Source organism: Ascaphus truei, chromosome 18 (assembly GCF_040206685.1).
Source record: "Ascaphus truei isolate aAscTru1 chromosome 18, aAscTru1.hap1, whole genome shotgun sequence".
NCBI lineage: Eukaryota > Metazoa > Chordata > Amphibia > Anura > Ascaphidae > Ascaphus > Ascaphus truei.
The window spans coordinates 31,867,729-31,889,238 of record NC_134500.1 but is presented as its reverse complement, the minus strand read 5'-3'; the positions used below and the strand labels follow the sequence as shown (position 1 = coordinate 31,889,238).

At 46.2% G+C, this 21,510-nt stretch overlaps 1 protein-coding gene and 1 long non-coding RNA gene across 7 annotated transcripts in view; one reads left to right on the top strand and one right to left on the bottom strand.

Annotated features, from left to right (window-relative positions):
• The window catches only part of UBE2Q2 (ubiquitin conjugating enzyme E2 Q2), a 37,583-nt gene that overhangs the window by 4,082 nt on the left and 11,991 nt on the right, over positions 1-21,510 (bottom strand). For 5 of the 6 annotated variants that reach the window (XM_075576051.1, XM_075576055.1, XM_075576053.1 and 2 more), the window contains exons 4-13: positions 21,343-21,399; positions 20,290-20,430; positions 19,528-19,587; positions 17,175-17,259; positions 16,464-16,524; positions 15,030-15,120; positions 8,563-8,621; positions 7,980-8,028; positions 7,328-7,423; positions 5,638-5,704 (exon numbers count right to left, since the gene is read on the bottom strand). In XM_075576051.1, coding sequence (XP_075432166.1) covers positions 5,638-5,704; positions 7,328-7,423; positions 7,980-8,028; positions 8,563-8,621; positions 15,030-15,120; positions 16,464-16,524; positions 17,175-17,259; positions 19,528-19,587; positions 20,290-20,430; positions 21,343-21,399 — 766 coding nt within the window. The remainder of the gene's footprint in view (positions 1-5,637; positions 5,705-7,327; positions 7,424-7,979; positions 8,029-8,562; positions 8,622-15,029; positions 15,121-16,463; positions 16,525-17,174; positions 17,260-19,527; positions 19,588-20,289; positions 20,431-21,342; positions 21,400-21,510) is intronic. The other variant, XM_075576052.1, reaches the window with a different exon arrangement.
• LOC142469126 (uncharacterized) overlaps positions 1-21,510 on the top strand; it is a 194,493-nt gene that overhangs the window by 171,981 nt on the left and 1,002 nt on the right. The gene's annotated exons all lie outside the window — the stretch shown is intronic.

Below are 21,510 nucleotides of genomic sequence, written 5' to 3'. Positions count from 1 at the left end.
GTAAAGAATGACACAGACTAGATCTTCACCAACAAAAAACGACAGTGATTGACGATGGCCCCATCATTAAACTTTTGACACCAGAGCTGATGACAAACTCATTAAAAGCAGACAAAAGCACCTAACAACAAACAGCCGATAACTTCAACTACAGCTAAAAAATCCCTTCAAATTTGTTAGAGATAAATTATCCCATTCCACTATCGTATATGCATCAGTGTGACGGTGTGTAAATTATGCGACAATACAGTATTTTTACCTTTCCAGCAGTGCTGGCCAGAGGAGCTTGCTAGGCTATCAGTTTTAGTGTGGGTTTTGCGGAGCAACTTCTGTCAGATTGTGGCTATGTAGCGGGGTTCAGAAGTTATGGGATACACCAAAGATGTACCTGGGAATCAGGTAAGATTCTCAGGCACATTGAAGCACAGTGCTCCAGCAAAATCCTACCCTGGAAACATTTTTGTGACCTCACCGCCAGGATTCCCTGCTTCAGCACAAACAGGAAAGGTAAAAAGGGCATCAGGGATCAAGGTATTCCGAGAACGGTCTAGGGGTCCATAGCATAAGGTGGGATTCCCCGTTCATGTCCAAGTCACCCTGCACCTAGTCTAGGGGTTCAGGGGGTGCTCCAGCTATGTGATAAAGCTGCGAGGATTTTAGTTGTGTATAAAAGACGTCAGGGTTGTGCAGTGTGCCAGGGATAAGGCTAGTAAGAGTAGGGAACATATATTCTTATTCTATCCCCGACACCAAACCAGGAGACAGACATTTTAACACAAGTAGAGAGTCAAAGTATATTTTATTAAAGGTTCTTATTTGATAAATGTATATGCTTGTACCTATGTACAGTCATGTGAAAAAGAAAGTACACCCTCTTTGAATTCTATGTTTTACATATCAGGACATAATAACAATCACCTGTTCCTTAGCAGGTCTTAAAATTAGGTAAATACAACCTCAGATGAACAACACAACATATTACGACTGTGTCACGATTTAACAAAAAGCCAAAATGGAGAAGCCACGTGTGAAAAACCAAGTACACCTTATGATTCAATATCTTGTAGAACCACCTTTAGCAACAGTAACTTGAAGTAATCGCTTTCTGTATTACTATCAGTCTCTCACATCGTTGTGGAGGAATTTTGGCCCACTCTTCTTTACAACGTTGCTTCAGTTCACTGAGGTTTGTGGGCATTTGTTTATGCACAGTTCTCTTAAGGTCCCGCCACAGCATTTCAAATCGGGTTGAGGTCTGGACTTGACTGGGCCATTGCAACACCTTGATTCTTTTCTTTTTCAGCCATTCTGTTGTAGATTTGCTGGTGTGCTTGGGATCATTGTCCTGTTGCATGACCCAATTTCGGCCAAGCTTTAGCTGTCGGACAGGTGGTCTCACATTTGACTCTAGAATACTTTGGTATACAGAGGAGTTCATGGTCGACTCAATGACTGCAAGGTTCCAGGTCCTGTGGCTGCAAAACAAGCCCAAATCATCATCCCTCCACCACTATGACAGTTGGTATGAGGTGTTTGTGCTGATATGCCGTGTTTGGTTTTCGCCAAACATCTCCACTTTGGTCTCGTCTGTCCAAAGGACAATGTTCCAGAAGTCTTGTGGTTTGTTCAGATGCAACTTTGCAAACCTAAGCCGTGCTGCCATGTTCTTTTTAGAGAGAAGAAGCTTTCTCCTGGCAACCCTTCCAAACAAACTATACTTATTCAGTCTTTTTCTAATTGTTCTGTCATGAACTTTAACATTTAACATGCTAACTGGGGCCTGTAGAGTCTGAGATGTAACTCTTGTTTTTTTTTTTTGTAATTTCTCTGAGCATTGCACGGTCTGACCTTTTGGTGCATTTGCTGGGACGCCCACTCCTGGAAAGATTGGCAACTGTCTTGAATGTTTTCCACTTTTGAATAATCTTTCTCACTGTAGAATGATGGACTTTAAATTGTTTGGAAACGGCCTTATAACCCTTCCCAGATTGATGGGCAGCAACAATTGCTTAACTAAAATTGCTGATGTCTTTCCTCCTTGGCATTGTGTTAACACACACCTGAATGCTCCAGACCAGCAAACTGCTAAAACTTCGGCTTGAATAGAGGTGATCACACTTCCTGATGATCAATTAATCAAGAGCGTTTTATTAGCAGCACCTGTCTGCTACTTGCATCTTAAATCCTATGGAAGCAGTAAGGGTGTACTTAGTTTTTCACACATAGCTTCTCCATTTTGGCTTTATTTTTGTTAAATAAATCATGACACGATGTAATGTCATGTATTATTGTTCATCAAATTTTGTATTTACCTAATTTTAAGACCTGCTAAGGAACAGATGATTGTTATGTCCTAATATGTAAAACCATAGAATTCAGAGCGGGTGTACTTTCTTTTTCACACAACTGTATGTGACTGTGGGATTCCAATTCCGTGGTTCTGAGAGACCAGATGGCTACCAAGTTTTGCGCCACCGAGTCTGCTCGGGAAAGCCTCAGGGATGCCCAGGTGTTAGAACAGGAGGAGTACTGTAGTTATCTTTGAGTACCCCCGTCCTAGTCTAACAAAGGGCTATCCGGCGACCAATTGCCCATCCCCAGACTCTGCGAAGCCTGGACAGCGGGTGGGCTCGATATGCTAAGAGGCAGAGGTGCCAGGTTGGCGCATGCCCTTTAGCAGAATAAATATCGGTACCCACCTGGATTCAGTATACCGGCAAATTGGTGATAGGCTGGCAGGAGAAGTCCCACACGCTGATTGGATGTAGTGGTTTCTGAATGGGACTCCAAAACCTATAAGAAACCTTGCAGCCAATCAGGACCTCAGATTCCAAGCGCCAAATTCAAGATACGAAAAAGATGCTCTGTGAGAAATGGACGCGAGCCGGCTTCAGAGATTTTTCAACTCAAGAAATTTTTCTAAGTCCCGCTTTTCAGGGACCAAGTTCTGAAAACGGGACGTAGCGTTCGCGGCTGGCATTGCATGCTGAATAGCGTTACATGACTTTCGTGAGGACCTCCCGGTCATTGGAAAGGGCTCCTAAAGATGTCAGTTAACATTTCATTCCAAGAAAGTTTATTTCGTTAGCCCCGATCCCAGTAAGTGTGTTTTCAGTGCAAATTGTGTTATACACACAATGTGTCTTTTCGTGGAATAAAATAAATAAATGACAGTTTATTTTATTACCTCCTTGTCTTGCTCAATCAAATGATCCCGGTATAAAAAAAAAAAAAGTGTTAATAAACTTTGTCTCCCGCTACACCAAGATAAGAATAAAAAAAAAACACAAGAAATTTTTAGATGAGAAAAGCAGTTACTGAGGAAACAATTAAAATTCCAAGATGCAAGAACAAAAGTTTAATATACAGAGCTGTGCTAAACAATCCGCAAGTGTGTAATTCACAATCTAAAAAGGCAACTGCAATATGGTGATACCAATCGAAGATGAGGAAAAGATTGAAGACAAAGCAGCAGCTCACGATTGGGAAGAAGCAAAATCGTGGCACTCAAACAAGACAACGAATGAACAAGAGAGTGCACGTATCAGAGATTTGGATGACTCCGGAACACAGAGTAATCAAGCAGATTAAGAGCGAAAAGAACCCACCCATTATGTACCATGTCGCACGGTACATAATTGGCTGTGTTTACTCGCTTCATGCGCACTTCCCAAAGCAAAAATAATAAAATCCATGAAATATGGGACAGCCCCAGGAAGGTGGAATTCCAACAGAAATCGGAAGTAGAGAATATCCATGGAAAATATTTTACATGCTGCTCGAAGACTAGGACAATTCCATGACAGTGGAGCAATCCTCAGCTGTAAGAAAGGAGACACAGACGACCTCAAGAACTACAGACCAGTCAGTCTACTCCCAATCAATCACAAGATTTTAACCAAGATGCTCACTTATCGACTGCAACGGACCCCGAACGTCGTCCAGCCTAGAGAACAAGCGGGATTTTACATTGGATACAACACAATTGGACCACACCAAAGTCAGTCATACAAGAAGTGATTTCCCGATCATTTCATACGATCTACCACTCCGCTTATGATTCTTAGAGGACGAAAAAGCATTTTATTCTGGTCTACACCTCAGTCATTTTAAAATGACTAAATGTTGAACTGTACATTGATACAAGGAACATTTTTAGTTTTTACAAAAATGCCTCAACCATTAGATTACATGAAGACACAAGATCAGCAAGGGCGTAAGGCAGGGCGACACCGTGTCACCCAAGCTTTTTACAGCAATACTTGAAGAATCGTTCAAGACATTAAATTGGGACCAAAAAGGAATCAAAAATCAACTGATTACAGGATGGCCCCACTAATACGGCGGGTTCCGTTCTGAGGACCCGCCGTAAAGCGAAAATCGCCGTAAAGTGGAACCGGCGATTTTCGTTGGGTGCGCATGCGCAGAACGGCAGTGCGCGACAGAAGGAAATCCCTCCATTCCGCGCATGCGTAACCCCTGGACGTTCTGCGTATGCGCGGACATGGCGGCCCCCTTCTCGGCACCGCGCCGAAAAGGGGAGCGCCGAGAAGTGGGGCCCTGCTGTACTCAAGATACCTACGAGTTGCAGGTGACATTTTTGCCACAAAGGTCAAAGAATTATAGCAACAAATCAGAAAACTCGCTGAAGCAACAAGAAAGTGGGCTGCCATATGAATCTCAGCCCGACAAAAGTGATGTTCGACGTGTGTCAACTCTAGAAATATCACTATAAATGTAATCGATCTAGAAGTTAAAAATCTCATCTACATTTGCCAGTAAGTTTCAATGCAGTGGGGAACCTTTAGAATTAAAATCAACAGGAGAATATAGACGCGCTCCATCGCATTTGGATGAAACAAGACGAAATTCAAGGGAACCTTCCACTGGGCCGTAAGAGAATAATGTTTGACCAGTGTATCCTGCCTTTGCTCACGTATGGACGTGAAAATTGGACACCACATGCAAAGACAATTCAGAACCGTTAGATCACCCAAAGAAGTCTGGAGAGATGCATGCTGGGGATTACCCCCGTAGACCAAAGAAAGAATAGGTTCAGGAACCAAACGAAAGTCTGTGACGTCATCAAAAGTGGGCAGGAAACATAATAGAAGTCATCGTTTGAGAAAGATTGCCCTCGACTGGATTCCAAGGAAAGTAAAAAGTTAAACGAGTAGGTAAGATGGGAGGATAACATTGGAGCAACATGAAGAGACGCATGCAACCGCAGTAACGTGAAGGGGAAGCTTCGTGTTTGACCATTTGGAAAGATGAATTTAGAGTTTTGCAGTGTTAAAAGCAGCAGAAGATTTAACGGGCGTTACGAATGCAACCAGACTGTTTAAACAAACCCTGCCACTGATGAGTTACACCCCCTGATGCAGCAGTGCGATCCATGAAACGATTAGGGGTGACGCAGAGGAAGATTGTTTGGGCGGGACCTTCAGGGCACTGAAGACGTGCCACGGGTTACACGGACACCGATCACACTGCTACGTGTGGGAGTGTGGGGGGTTATGGAGTTTATTCTCGTTTGGAATAAATACTACACTATGCAGTGGGAGTGGGCAAGTGTGATACAAGCCTCTGCTTGAACTGTGCTGAAGTAAGGTGCTGATCTCGTGCTGCACAACGTACCGTTTTTCTCATGGATCTGTACTAGCGATTTGTAGGACTGTTGTGCTCGTGCAAGGTTATATTGATTCTGAAACAAAAAGGAAAAGAAAATATAAATGGACCATTGAATTTTATGAATACAAAATAAATTCACTGACCACACGCGGTTTGTATCCATAATCACCGTATCTCCATGTCATCCTTCAATTACAATCCAACTCACTGTATTCCAGCTTTAGGTTGGGGCCATGGTGCCGCAGACCGTGCGGAGGCGTCCGCACGCTGAGCGAACAGACTGCCTTAAGGCAGTGTTTGTGTCCATGTGGCGTGTGGGGAAGCGGGCGTGCAAGAAATCAGTTCAAACTGATTTCTTGGCGCGACAGGCGGTCACGTGAGCGGTTAGCCCAATGAAAGCGAACCAGCTCCGTGACACCCCTAGGCACGTCCCTAGGAACGCCCCGTCCACCATGGCCAGGGAAAGCACCCGCTTACCTTACAGCCTCCGCACGCCTCTGCGTGGGCGAAGGCACCATGGCCCCTGCCCTAGAGTACCAGGATTACTATGGCTTATTTGTAAAGCTTCAACATATTCCACAGCGTGGTACAGAGATTTGATTTGAGTACATAAACAGTGTTGCATACAAGGTGAGCATGACTGGAGATGCTACCGCCAGGGGTGGCCCCCACAAAGAGAGTCCCCGCTATGCTTCCCGTTCACTGCTCTACTAAATCCTATCCATGTTGGCCAACATCAGGAAGAGACAGACCACGTCAAAGACCTGGAATTCGCCAGCTGCTGTGCAGCAGAGATCACTTTACCTCGAACTCTCTTGGAGAGGATACCACCCAAGTCGCAGCAAAGGCGGCAGCAGCCAAAGGGCGGCAGCCATTTGATTGTAACAAAGCAGCTGTAACAATCAAAAGACACTAACCTTATCCCCGTGCCATATGTTTCCACCTACCATTTATTATAGATTGTAAGCTCCTTGGGCCAGGGCCTCCTTACCTACTGTTACAATGTATGTCAATGTCAATGTTTGTCTTATTGTTCTTCGTCCTCCAACCTTATTGTACTGCGCGACGGGATATGTTGCCGTCTTATAAATAAATCGGAACATGCACAGATTGACGCGAGCGCCAATGAGGGGCCCTGCCCGCGAGCGCTTACAAACTAGAGGGAATGCCGAAAGAAAAAGTGTCTGCTCATTGTGGGACGGTGTATGGTCCAGCCTGACAGCTGATCCCATTAAGGTTTATGGGTGGGGATTGTATGGGGTGTTGGCCGTTTCGCCACGACCAAATGATTGCCGACATTCGGCCCCCAGACCGACCCACTGTCTGCTTCTAAGGCACGTTTCAACTAGTTAAGGTTACAAGGGTAGGGGATAACAAGCGTTAGGGGGTTTTAGGGTAAGGGGTAAGGTCAGTCACCATAGCGGCAAAGCGCCAGTGGTCATCTGATCGCGGCAGAACTGCGACCAAATGTCCTAGAATGTTTTAGGGGGCGTTACATAACGTGGAGCATGGTCCAGTCGCACAGCTGGTCCCATTAAGGCTTGGGGTGCGTATGTTGGGGGGCGTTACTTAGCGGGGAGATTGACTGAATGTCATGTTTTCATGGAGTTAGGTCAGCAACACGAACACGTTTATGAATCATTTCCTTCATCCGTCCAGGGAAGAGAGGGATTTACCACAAGAACGACAGCCTCACCTTATTGGCGCCAAACTGCACGCGGGCCTTCCCTTTCACTAGAGTAGCGTTGATCTGCATGATGACAGATTCTATGGAGTAAGCGCTGCTCCAGCCCTGAAAGATGCAACGCAACGTTCAGAAAGCACCAACATTACAGATATTTGGATATAGACATGTCGCTGGCCAACCCCAATCATTATTTCGAGACATGGCTCAGACTTTCCCCCATAATAGAACTTTGTAACTTGCAGGTGCCTGGGATGGATTTATCCAACAAGACTACGGATATTATTCATTATAGACACAAACACTTGGTCCATACATCCATATCCCGCATGTAACACATACAGCCTCATTATCAGACCTCTGTACTGTGTATTAGAGCAGGGGTGCGCAAACTTTTCCCCGTGCGCACCCCTGCCTGCTCTCCTCTGTGACTCTCGCCCAATGACGCGCGGGGTCACGTGACACCACGGCGTCATTTGACGCCGGGTTACCCTGACATCGCGCCGCTGGAAGGTGTGTTATAGAGGCATTGCGCTGTCCCCCGGCATTTAATCTAAAAGCCCTGGGGGGGGGGGGGGGAAAGAGAGCACGGGACCTCTGTCGCCCCATCCCCCAGAAAATCTTGCACCCCCCAGTTTGTGCACCCTTGTATTAGAGTACGTACCTGTTTAGTAAGGAGTTCCATGCAGAGTGCGCCTCCCCCCAGAACATACCTAAAAAAAAAAAAGGCGCGTGCAGTTTAATAAGCCGGCAGTATAAGAGGAATATGGTGCACGCTTCGGATGGCAAAGGGTTAACGGGTCAGCTCTACTGCTGGTATATTCTCTGAACATTTCTTCCCCGTATTGTGCAAATCCAAGCATTTCCAGCTCGAAAAGTCTGAGACTAGGAAAAAACACGCAGACACACGGACAAGCAGCATTCAAAGTAGAAAGCAAAGATTGAAATGGCTGCTGGGCGCCTTCCATCCACCCCAAGCGCCTCCTCCCCTGCCACCATCCACAGAGAAGCCCGACGCCCCCGTTCTCTGCCCCCCACCCCCCTTTCCAAAGAGAAGCCCGGTGGCCCCTGCACTTACTCCTTCCCCTGTCGCCAAGTCTCTCAGCATGCCACTTACACTAAGCTCTGCGGGGAGATTCCCTCTCCTATCCACTTATTGTATGAGACTTCCCGGGATTGTATTCTTTGGTAACGCACTGTGTACTTAGTTACAGACACACACATACCTTAGAAAGATGGGTACTTACCCTCCTGAGAGTACAGGGGACACAACTCTCACAAAGGGAGGGTCAAACGGAAAGTTATCCTGCAGGAGAGAAGATGGACACGTTCAAGACAAAAACAAGAGAAGGCATCTCGACATCCGCACCCGCGGTGAACATGATACACCATATAGCTGTATCGAGTATCTCTTTATGCAGCCATCTTACCACCCAGATCCCACAGATGACAGGAGCAGGTAGGGACCTTGACTTGTGTCCCATTTCCCCCTACTTCGAGTCAGAGGGGAGAGGAAGAGATTCAAAAGTTGAGCGAGCGGAGTTGGGCTCCTCTTTTCCTGAAGTAATAACTTGGATCTGGTTTAGCCATCAGAGTTATTACTGCGCCTCAGGATTCCCAGGGGAGCACGTAGGTACAGATTCAGAGCCCACCCCACCAGCAGGGGGAAGTTGGACAACGTTTATAAGTCGTCTTACAGGCAGTGAAGGGTGAATCGTAAAGCCAGATATATTTGACATTTATTTCTATTATTTGCGGCGCAGGTAAGATTAGGATATGTTAATATTAATACAACCAGCAGCAGAAAGGGGTGCGCTGTACATTTGAAACCGATTATGGATATCGTTTCGGATCCAAAATAGCAAGTGGATCCATGGCCAGAACAAAAAAAAAAAGAGGAGAGCCCCTGTTTGCGCGCCTCCGTAGAAACAAAGTATTAAAATGTAGTCCATTAGGACAGGGGAGGCCATCTCCAGTCCTCAAGGGTCACTAACAGAGGTTAAGGCTCTCTGCTTCAGCACAGGTGGCTCAGTGTCGAAGACTGAGCCACCTGTGCTGAAGCTAGGACTGATTGAGCCACCTGTGCAGAAGCTGGGACAGCCAAAAAACCTGACCAGTTGGTGGCCCTGGAAGACTGGAGTTGGCCATCCCTGGGTTTGTATTTACAGGTCTTCACCAAAATCAAACCGCTGAAGAACATTAGAGAAGGCTTTATCTAAATAAAGCAGGGTTATCCAGTCTAGCTACATGAAATGCAAGTGTAAAGTCTCCTAAAACAATCCATACATGTCCTATTTGGAAGGAACCCCATGTGGCCAGGGCGAGTTATTTCTATAAATGCTATTTAATTGATTCGGAAGTATTTTTCATCAAGATTTAAACATCAGAATTGATTAAAGATATGGGTTTAGAATTCATACTGGATAAATCGGATGTAAAAACAGAATAGATCTGACAACTACAACATTGCTGCAGTCCAACGGGTCTCAGAGGCCCTGTATGTAAACATTCCCCACCAAGGAGCTCCAATATAAAATCTAACATGGACTTCCATATCCCAGACACGGTCATACATCATCTGCCACGTCAGGCTTTATCAAAACGAGAGGGCATTTAAAGAACGCATGGCCCTACATCGGTCAGCTATCCACGCCTTCACCACGAGTAACCAACATTTTACTAGGATGCCACCACCCAACTACTACTCGCCAAAGGACCTGATGGTCAGAACGCAGTGTCTGCCCAGGCTTCTTTCGCGGTATAGTATACAGCCCGGAAACCCAATGGTGGAAACGCTCTGCAGGTGATTATCCAGTCAGCTTAGTTGCTTTGTGCCTCGTTATGAATGCGTCAGTGAACCATTTGCCCGTTCTCCGGAAGGATGAGTGTCTCACGTTACTCTGGGCTTCCATCTTACAAAGTTAACACTGGTCACATTGGGGCAACTACTGCTTTTCTACTGGACTCCCATTTAGCCCTATAAAAAAAGGTTACTTATATAATCGGTAGTATAGCACATCTCATTGGCACCACACTCATCGAATCCCAACAGATCATTTTTGCAGTTTACTATTTTGTTAGCCAACATAACTCCGATGTGTCCCCCCACATTCCCAAGGCCCCCTATTTAATCCTGTGACTATGTCTGACAGCACAACCTGCTTACTAGATATTCCCCATGGGCTGCTGCCGGGAGAAACCATTTACACGATTAACTATTTCATTTACAGTCCCCAAACCCGTTGTACATGCGTCTTCGAGTGTCCCAGGATGAATTCACACTTGTATAGTTTTGGCTAGTTGTGTCCATACTCGTTTATTCTTTTCACAGCTGGATATGTTCGGTCCAGCTGGGTTTACTCAGTGTTTATTAGGCCTGGGATATGGTGCAGGGAGCGGAGCTGGGCAGCGCTGACGCACATGCAGGAGATTTTTCTTGTCCCTGCATGAGTGGCAGCGAGCGCGCTTGTGTGCAGGGTGGGAGCCGGGCGGGAGGCGGGCATGGAGACGGGGCTAGGGCGCCACGTCACGGACTGCCATTGGCTTCTGGCAGTCACGTGACCGGCCCTGAGCTTGCATGAACGGCAAAATTGAAACTTGCCTGTCTCCTGCATTTCCACACGCCTGCGGAAGCGCCGTCAAAAGCCGCGCTGATAGGGATAATGTTTCCCCTCAGCACGGTCTTTTTGACCGTGTCCAAGGCCTAAGAAAGCATTTTTTCGCCAGCGCCTCTGGTTGTATTTTATTCCCCCCCCCCTTTGGATTGAAGCCCATTAATGTCAGTTCTGGGGACCCCCTGCTTCCGGAGATACAGACCTGTAGGGGGCGCCGGTGGCCACTCTGCTAGCAGGGTTTACGTAATGGCGGCTTCCAGATATCTTACTTTGTAATAGTATATAAGTAAACTCACAACAGCCATTGCTGCCTGCAGCCTTTGCTCCTAAGCAGAAATGCTTTTAAGTATAAATCTTTAAAGTAGTGAGGAAGTTTAAAAAAGGAAGTTTAAAAAGAAGTGGAAAAAGTGGACACCATCTACTGCTTCTGATTCCTGCATTTGAACTACGCTGGAAAGGAGTATATCATCCCAGACTGCACATCTCAACACATTACTATTGCTGTGATGCCGCCTTTACTTTTTATATTTGCTGTAACTTCACTTATTTTCAAATTATGCACTTCCTTCCACCAGCCTCATCATGTCCCTAACTCTATTCATATTTCGCCATCTCGCCTTACTTCACCACTTCTCACTTCACATGAACTCCTCTCTTACCTGAGCCCTCTGTCACCACACAGCTATACCCCCTTCACTAAAAAACACCCCTACAAATCCTCCTCACACTCTCTTACTGTCCATGCTTCTCCTCCTCGCTTCTGGGGATATCTCTCCCAATCCTGGTCCCTGCCTTATTTCTACTTGCTCTCGCCCTCGCCTTCCACATGCAACTTCTACTCCTTCTGGTATAAACCCCTCCAACCTCATACCCATCCCCTGCCACCCTCCCTCTCTTCCTTTCTCCTGTGCCCTTTGGAATGCTCACTCCCTCTCTAACAAGTTCCTCTCTGTGCATGACTTCTTTCTCTCTCACTCTCTGCTCCTATTTGCCATAACTGAGACCTGGCTCACTCAGACTGACTCTGCCCTCTCATGGTGGCCTTTCCTTCTCCCACACTCCGCGCCCTGATGGCAGGGGTGGAGGCGTGGGGCTCCTGCTCTCCTCTCTCTGCCGCTACCGAACCAATCCTATTCCTCCCTCTCTTGCTTTTCCCTCCTTTGAGGTTCACACAGTCCAGATCTTCTCTTTTCTCCCGGTCCATGTGGCGGTCATCTATCGCCCACCTACCTCTACTCATCCCCCTTCTGCCTTTCTCTCTCACTTTGAATCCTGGCTCTCTTCCTTTCTCTCCTCAGACCCCCCTGTTCTTCTCCTTGGGGACTTCAACTGCCACATTGATGACCCCTCTCTCCCTTGGGCTTCCCGCTTTCTCTCTCTAACCTTTTCTTTTGGCCTTCAACAGTGGACTGAAGCCAGCACCCACAAGGATGGACACTACCTAGACCTGGTTTTCACTAAAAACTTCTCTCTCCGATTTCTCCATTTCCGCTCTCTGACCATCACCTCATCTCATTTTCTCTCTCACTTATCTCCATCTCGCCCTCGTTTTTGCAGAAACCTGCGCTCTATTAACCTACCAGCTCTTGATTCCACTTTACGCTCCTCCCTCTCCTCTCTCAGTTCTGCTTCAGACCCTGACAACCTGGTCAGGAACTACAACTCTGCCTTATCTTCCTCTCTTGATCTTCATGCCCCGCTTTCTCTCTGCCGTCCTCATCCTTCTAACCCCAGACCCTGGCTAAACTCCCACACGCATGCTGCGTTCCTCCACTCGTTTCTCTGAACGCCTCTGGAGGAAATCTCAGACGCTCGCAGACTTCATTCACTACAAATTTATGCTGTCCTGTTTCAACTCTGCCATCTCTCAGGCTAAACAAACCTACTTTTCATCACTAATCAACACACACAAGTCTAACCCACACCAACTCTTTTCTGTCTTTGACTCTAGTCAGACCACCCTCAGCTGCCTCCTCTTCTTCCTCCATCTCACCTCAGGACTTTGCTGACTTTAAGGAAAAGGTGGAATCCATACGTCAGAACATCCCATCTGTTGCCTCCTCCCATCCCACACTGCTTCCCAACTCTCCTCCTGCCTTTCTTGACTCTTTTTCCGCTATCTCAGAGGAGGATGTGTCACTGCTGATCTCCTCTTCTCCCTCTACCACTTATCCTCTTGACCCATTCCCTCCCATCTCCTAAAACCTCTTGCTCCATCTATAATCCCTATGCTCACACAGATATTTAACTCTTCCCTCTACTCTGGTACCTTTCCCTCCTCCAAGCATGCAACCGTTATACCATTACTCAAAAACAGCAAGCTTGACCCTACCTGTCCTAACTATCGACCTGTCTCCCTCCTGCCTTTTGCCTCCAAACTCCTTGAACGTCTTGTATTCTCTCGATTGCTACACTTTCTCAACACCTATTCTCTTCTAGACCCTCTACAATCTGGCTTCCACACTGCTCACTCTACTGAAACAGCCCTCACTAAAATAACTGACAACCTCCATGCTGCCAAAGACAGAGGTCATTACACTCTGCTCATATTACTCGACCTCTCTGCAGCATTCGACACCGTGGCCCACCCTCTTCTCCTTCACATTCTCCATACTCTTGGTATTCGGAATAAAGCTTTATCCTGGATCTCCTCTTACCTCTCCCATCGTACTTTCAGTGTCTCTTTTGCCAACACCTCCTCTATTGATCTCTCTGTGGGGGTACCCCAGGGCTCTGTCCTGGGACCCCTTCTCTTTATACTCTCTCTAGGTGAGCTAATCAAATCTTTTGGGTTTAAATACCACCTCTATGCTGACGACACAAATTTACCTTTCAACCCCTGACCTTACACCTGCAATACAGACCAAAGTTTCTGAATGCCTCTCTGGAATATCATCCTGGATGGCACTCCACCGACTTAAATTTAACATGGCAAAAACAGAGCTCATACTTCCGCCCAAACTTGGCCCTACTACCTCATTCCACATTACTATTTGAAATACGATCATTACCCCATTAGCCCAAGCACACTGCCTAGGGGTTACACTTGATTCCTCTCTCTCATTCTCTCATATTCAAAACGTTTCTAAAACTTGTCGCTTTTTCCTCCGCAATATCACAAAGATACGCCCTTTCCTCTGTTACTCGACTGCTAAAACTCTGACTCAGGCCCCCATTCTCTCACGTCTCGATTACTGCAACCTCCAGCTGTCCGGCCTTCCTGCCTCTCACTTGTCTCCCCTACAATATCCTAAACGCTGCTGCCAGAATCACTCTACTCTTTCCTAGATCTGTCTCCGCATCTCCCCTCCTGAAATTCCTCTCCTGGCTTCCGATCAAATCCCGTATCTCATACTCAATTCTCCTCCTCACTTTTAAAGCTTTACACTCTTCTGCCCTTCCTTACATCTCAGCCCTAATTTCTTGCTATGCACCATCCTGACTCTTGCATTCTTCTCAAGGATGTCTTCTTTCTACCCCCTTTGTATCTAAAGCCCTCTCCCGCCTTAAACCTTTCTCACTTTCTGCCCCACACCTCTGGAATTCCCTTCCCCTCAATACCAGACTAGCACCCTCTCTATCCACCTTTAAGACCCACCTTAAGACACATCTGCTTAAAGAAGCGTATGAATAGCACTGTGGATAATACTGGACACATGATACATAAAGCTTGGCCCCCTGCAGACGCACTTACCAGAACTCCCTCCTACTGTCTCTGTACGTTCTCCCTACCTACCAATTAGACTGTAAGCTCCTCGGGCAGGGACTCCTCTTCCTTAATGTTACTTTTATGTCTGAAGCACTTATTCCCACGATCTGTTATTTATATTATTTGTTATTTATATGATATGTATTACTACTGTGAAGCGCTATGTACATTTAACGCGCTATATAAATAAACACATACAATACAATATATCTGTCACTGGAGGGGGTCCCCGGAGTTTAAATTAACGGGGGCATGAATTTCTCCTTTAAGGGGGTCTCATATCACGCACTGTTCTGATACAAGCCCCAAATGGAGGACAACAACTTACACGCCGTGCAAAAAAGCCAATTACAGACAGTCTCAAGTTCTGCGAGCGGCGGACAGGCTTTACCTTAAATGAAAAGTTGAGTAAAATGCATTCTACACCTTCCTTCTCTTTTAAGACCAGGAGGTCGCTGTGTAACGGGCTATCCGGATCCACCCTGGGAGAAGACAAATAAAGGCATGAAATACATCAACCGTGGGAACCAGAAGGGCCACCAGCACGTGGAACGGCCACATTGACCCGCGAGTGCTGGAAGGCTTCTCCGACAGGTAGAAGGGTATATGAAACCGTTAACCGTACAACCGAGCACAGGCATTAACCCATGTGCTGCTGCATGGTTTCTGGCCAGTTACCCTGACCCAGAGGCGAAAGTGATCACCTAGTGATGGGAGGGGAGATAAGCCCACCCCCCAACATCCTCATATTTAAAGGACAATGATACCCAACTAGAACCTAAAGAAAAAGTGCTAGACCTAAAACATGACCCAAACTAAAAACGTGACTACTACCAATAAGTGGGTGCACTGTGATGAATAATATAAATGATGACCCACTTTAAACCGAATATGGGGATTAACTGTTGGTTGAAGCTGCCTTGGGAACCTCGTACACAAGTCTCTCTCGGAACTTGTCAAATGGAATATAGTGAAACAAAATACAATCCCCGGCGCATATACCTGACGAATAATGCTAAACAAATTGCCACTGTGATGAACAATTGTCCCCAGAAATGTCCGCAAGGAGGACACTATTTGAGCAGGACCAAAGAATGGACTTATTCCAGATTTGAACATTTCTGCAGACAATTGTTCATCACAGTGGCAATTTGTTTAGCATTATTCGTCAGGTATATGTGCCGGGGATTGCATTTTGTTTCACTAAATCCTCATCTTTAAACCTTACCTGGATCAGCTGGCTGGACAATACTCAGTCCCACACTGAGCAGCCACTTCCCCGGCCTGTTTTAACATTGTCCCTCATTCCCTGTAGAGTGTAAGCTCTCAGGACCAGGGCCTCATTACTTCTGGTATTTGTTTGCGCTGTTTTGTTGATGTAATACTCATAACTCTGTACCCCCACTGTACTGCGGAATGTGTAATATACAGAACTCTGTACCCCCACTGTACTGCGGCATGTGTAATATACAGAACTCTGTACCCCACTGTACTGCGGCATGTGTAATATACAGAACTCTGTACCCCCATTGTACTTCAGAATGTCTAATATACAGAACTCTGTACCCCCATTGTACTGCGGAATGTGTAATATACACTCTGTACCCCCACTGTAGCGCAGAATATGTAATATACATCAATCTGTACCGCCATTGTACCGCAGCATATGTAATATAGAGGACTCTGTACCCCGGCATATGTAATATACAGAACTCTGTACCCCCATTGTACCGCGCCCTATGTAATATACAGGACTCTGTACCCCGGCATATGTTTGGAGCTTTACAATGAGATTAATTCAATAAGGTCCCAGTAAAATTCTTACTTCAGAAGCTTAACGTGCCATTCATACAGACTGTCGTTTACAAGTTCCACGGAATAAATCCCTGAAAATACAAAAATAAATAAATACATTTTAATAAATTCACATTGGGGATCAATCATGAGAAAATTCTCTAGCGTATAACGGGCAGGCCGCCGTCCCCTCTCGTACCTAGCCTGCCACCCCCCACCTCGTAACCGCCAATGCAGCCCTGCCCCCCCCCCCCCCCCCAACCGCCTTTAAGCGATTACGGAATGATTAATAATGGGTCTGGATAAAGACACAAGATCTGGGCCATTGACGCACTTTCCTATAGTTGGAGGCGTTATTCTCTCATTAAGATATATACGCATCCTCTCTGTTACGATCTCCTGCAAGGAGCAGAAGAGGGAAGCAATTTGAAATATAATTTGACAAGATGCCAGTAATAAAACATGAAGAAGCTACAGTACGGTGCTCAGTTGCATGTCACTACCCAGAATCCTTACCTGCAGCTCAAGTCATGATAATGGGGCGAGGGAAGCAGATTTGGGGACCCTTTGAGGACATGCAGAGACACGCATGGGTTTTCGCTGTTGAACGAGCACTGTTGCTTTTGCCCCCCTCTCTCTCCCATTGATGTAAATACATTGATCAATCTTGGTGGGAATAACGGCCATTTCCGCGCGGGATCTGCCCGGGTTATATAGACTCGTGTGCATTAGGCACACTTACCCGTTTTGTAACTCTGCGATCTGTAAATATCCCTGAGCTCTTTCATGAGACGATCAGAAGCCTGGACCGACCCAGAAACGGCACCCTAAAAAAAGAATAAATACAAAAAAACAAAACTTGCCTCCAAGCAGGTCAACGGCTTAGCCCGAGCCAACCCCCCTTTAAAACTAGTCATTTTGGAGGAACTGCAGCGCCGTGAAAGTGAGCTCAGTGTCAAGAAATGTGAAGCAGAATTTGCCATATTTTGTATCGTTTTCTAACTGGGTTTTATTTGAAATTTTCCTTGGAACAGGCCAAAGCCTGAGGTCAAGTCCTGCACCCGGGAGTCCTGCACCCGGGAGCCGCTGCTACTTCCTCCACTTCAGGAAGCGCACAGCTGACCGCACAATTAAAGGAGCGATTCAAGCAAGAAGGTTTTTTCTTTCAAATTCATTTTTTTTTTTTTTACACATCTGATTTAAGCAGGGGGTCTCCGAAGCTGAACCCCCATTTATTTCAGCTGTGGGAACCCCCTATTGCCGGAGATACTTGTGACAAAGGGGCTTGCCGGTATCTTCTGCGGGTTTAAAGCTCCCGCGGGCCAATAGGAAGCTGCACTGGATGACAATCGCTGCTTCCTATTGGTCCACCAGCTTTGAAAAGAGACCATTATGTGAACCCCAGCCTGCGAGCCCGAGCGGTAAGCAGCACCCCCTACGAAGTTAAGCATCTCCAGAAGCAGGGGGTCCCGGGGATGAAATGAATGGGGTTCAGCTCTGAAGACCCCCTGCAAAAAAAAACAAAAAAAAACCCGCAAGCTTTGATTGTCTCTTTAACGTGTTACCCTGAGCTATTCTGACAAGGCTGTTTGAAGTCCAGTGATGTCAAAAGTAGAAAGGGCTCACCAGCCGTTTTCTTATTATAGTTCTGGACTCTCTTAGGAAATAGAAATCAATGAGCAGGAAAGCAACTAAAGGAGGTGGAGACAGGCAAGGTGGCACCGTGTGGCAACATCTACCAAGAACATTAACCATTACATTTGGCAGTGGGGTTACATGGCTGATTGACGTGCGTCTTTTTTCAACCTATGCTAAATTTAGACAGACACTTTATCCTATATTTGTACGTGCAGTATATTGATCCAGGAGCAAGGCAAACAAAAAACCCCAGTGAAATAACAATGGTAAAAATAAATTATAAAAAAGGGGCCAAGGATTATGTAAGCGGTGTATAGGATCAGCCATAGGCTTCGTTACTATCCGTACTTACAGTGTATTGTTCCAGAGAAAGGCAAGCAAAAAACCCCAGTGACACATTATCTAATATCTCATAAGGGGAAAAATTCCTTCCTGACTCCAAATATTGGCAATCAGATTACTCCCTGGATCAACGTCCTTCCCAAGTTTACTTATTTGACATATCCCTGTATACCTTTCTAAAAAAGATATCCAACCTTTTTATGAACAGATCTATTGTATCTGCCATCAGTCTCCGTGGGTAATGAATCCCACACTGTAACTGCCCTTACTGTATAGAACCCTTTCTTTTGTGGCTGGTGAAATCTCCTTTCCTCCAACCTTAAAAGGATGACCCGGTGTCTTTTGTACTGCCCTTGGGATGAACAGACCTTTAGAGAGCTCTTTATACTGTACCCGAATATATTTGTATATACCGTAGTTATATCCCCTCTTAGACGTCTCTTTTCTAATGTAAAGAATCTAATTTAGCTAGCCTTTGTTCATAAATCAGATTATCCACCCCCTTCATTTCATTTGGTGGCTTCACTGCACTTTTAGTTCCATCACGTCTTTTCTATGGAGTGGTGCCCAAAACTGTAGTCCATATTCAAGGTGTGATCTTACTAAAGCTTTATAAAAGGGGCATAATTATGTTTACTTCCCTTCCATCCATTGCCCGTTTAAGGCAAGATAAGATCTTGTTTGCCTTTGCAGCTACTGCCTGACATTGGGCACTATTGCCAAGCCTGCTGTCTAAAGGCACTCCTAAATCCTTCTCCATCAAGGATTCCCCCAATTTATCTCCATTTAATTTGCAGTTTGCCTGTTTATTCTTGTTTCCCAAATGCATACACTTACATTTATCTGTATTTATAGTCTATCCCAGTGCTTTTGGAGAGAAAGGACACCCTGCTCCGATTCCACCACCGTACACAATTTAGTGTCATCAGCAAATATGGAGACTTTGCTCTCTGTGCCAGGGTTGCCTTGGGAAAACAAATGGCACCTTTCTGGATATCACGTCTAGAGATCTTCCACTTAACCCTTGGAGAATTCCTACTGGGTCGTGCCATTAAGAGGGAAGGAGGGGGGGGGGGGGATTATTCCAGAAGAAGAAGAAGAAGTTGATGACTTACCTTCTCCGAGCCGCTGGGTGTTGTATAGCTGCAGCATGGCAGAGACCTTTTCCCCCCTCCCTAGAGGAGTGGAGGGAACAGGTCTGGGAGGTTATGAAATTGGAATAAATGTACTAGCACGGTTCATAACTAGTTTTAAATAAAAATGTTAACAGACGTGACTCCCCAGGACTGCGAGAATTAACCCTTATCCCACCGAATGGCTCATTTTCTTTAAAAAAAAAAAAAAAAAAAAGTTGGCCTTCAAAATGGTATTAAATTTGGAGACACAATGTGCAGTAAGTGTGTATACAGTATATGCACGGCCATACATTCATAACGTACACTGAACAGGGGGATAACAGCTTGTTTTGTTTAAGCCATTTGGTCGTCAAGATCTTTTCTGCAACTTCATGCTTTGTTGTAATAATAAAAAATAAACTGTATATATTACACACCGAATAAAAAGAAATCAATAGTCGGTGGAAACCTTCTGCGAAGAGGTTTTAGCGAATGATGGCGTAATTATTTCAAGAAATAAGGGATTAACATTTTTTCCTGCAGACACACTGGTCATCAAAAAAGCCTTGTGATGGAAGAATAAAACACACCCCCCCCCCCCACGAAGCCAAACACAGACCCTTTAATCCAATAAACACGTCACTGACTTGCCTCCTACGTGGGACTGGCACGTTAACCCATTATACACGCCACGGTCATTAGGTCACTTTGCCCCTACGTGGGACTGACCCCATGGTATGCTGGGCCGTGAGTCTCACTTACATTAAGGTGATCCTGCCTTTGATTCTTCCTGATCTTTTCCAAAATGGCTAGATTCTCTTTCTCGATGCCTTCATCCTCCGATTTCTTGCCATCTACTGGCTCTTCCTCCTTCATGTCGTAATGATCCAGGTCTTCAATATCCTGAAAAGAAAGAAAGACTGATAAAGGGGAGCCCCTGGGGTGGGTTGTCTTCGGACTGCAGCGGGGCGCCTTTCATTTCCCAACATCATTATGATATTATTATCATTATCACAGGCCCAGAGGCACAATGTCCTTACTGCACAGGGCAGCGTATCTGCTGCTATCCTGAGCTTCTTTGACAAGCCTGGCAGCCATTTTAGTTTCTGATTTAAAATCATTTAGTAAAACTAATACAGCTCAACCCCCTTATAGCGCGATCCGCTTATAACGCGGTGCGAGCGTGGACACCACACACACCTCCCGTGGTGATTGGGCTGCTGGGGAACATGCTGGGCCTGCCGGCACCTCACTCCTGCCTCTTCCCTGTATGCCTGGGGATCGGGGTGGGAGAGGCGCTGGGGGATCGGGGGGAGAGAGGCGATGGGGGGGGAGAGAGGCGCTGGGGGATGGGGGGGGAGAGAGGCGCTGGGGGATGGGGGCGGGGGGGGAAGAGGCGCATCGTGGTGGGAGAGGTGCTGGGGGGGGGGGATCGTGGTGGAAGTGCTGGGGCTTCTGGGGGAACATGCTGGGGCTGCCGGCGCCTCACTCCTGCCTCCTCCATTGTTCCGATTGGGGGCGCGGTGTCCATTTTTTTTTTTTTTAGAACAACCACGATTATAACGCGGTCTGATCGGGTGGCCCCCGAGGACCGCGTTATAACGGGGTTCAGCTGTACTTAAAAAAAACAAAAAAAACATTTCAGGCGGAAGAAATTGTTTAACCAAAAAAATTACAATAAGGAGCAAGGGCACAAAATATTGGTAGAATGTGGGAAAGAACAGGCAAGGAGATGAATAGCCCTGGGATATCTCCCTGATTGAGTCGCTGATGCCGACTCCCAAACTCGGCCTCATGGATGAGAGAACTTCTTACCTCGCCCATGTCTTCCTCTTCCTCCTCCTCAGATGTGACTTCCTCTGTAGTTCCATTCTGTACAAATAAAGATGTAAGGGTTTCAAACACTTTGCCCCAGGGGCCCAAAGAGGGGAGATGGGGGGGGGGGAGGGAGAAGGGCCCAGAGAGACGCAGAGAGAGACCCAA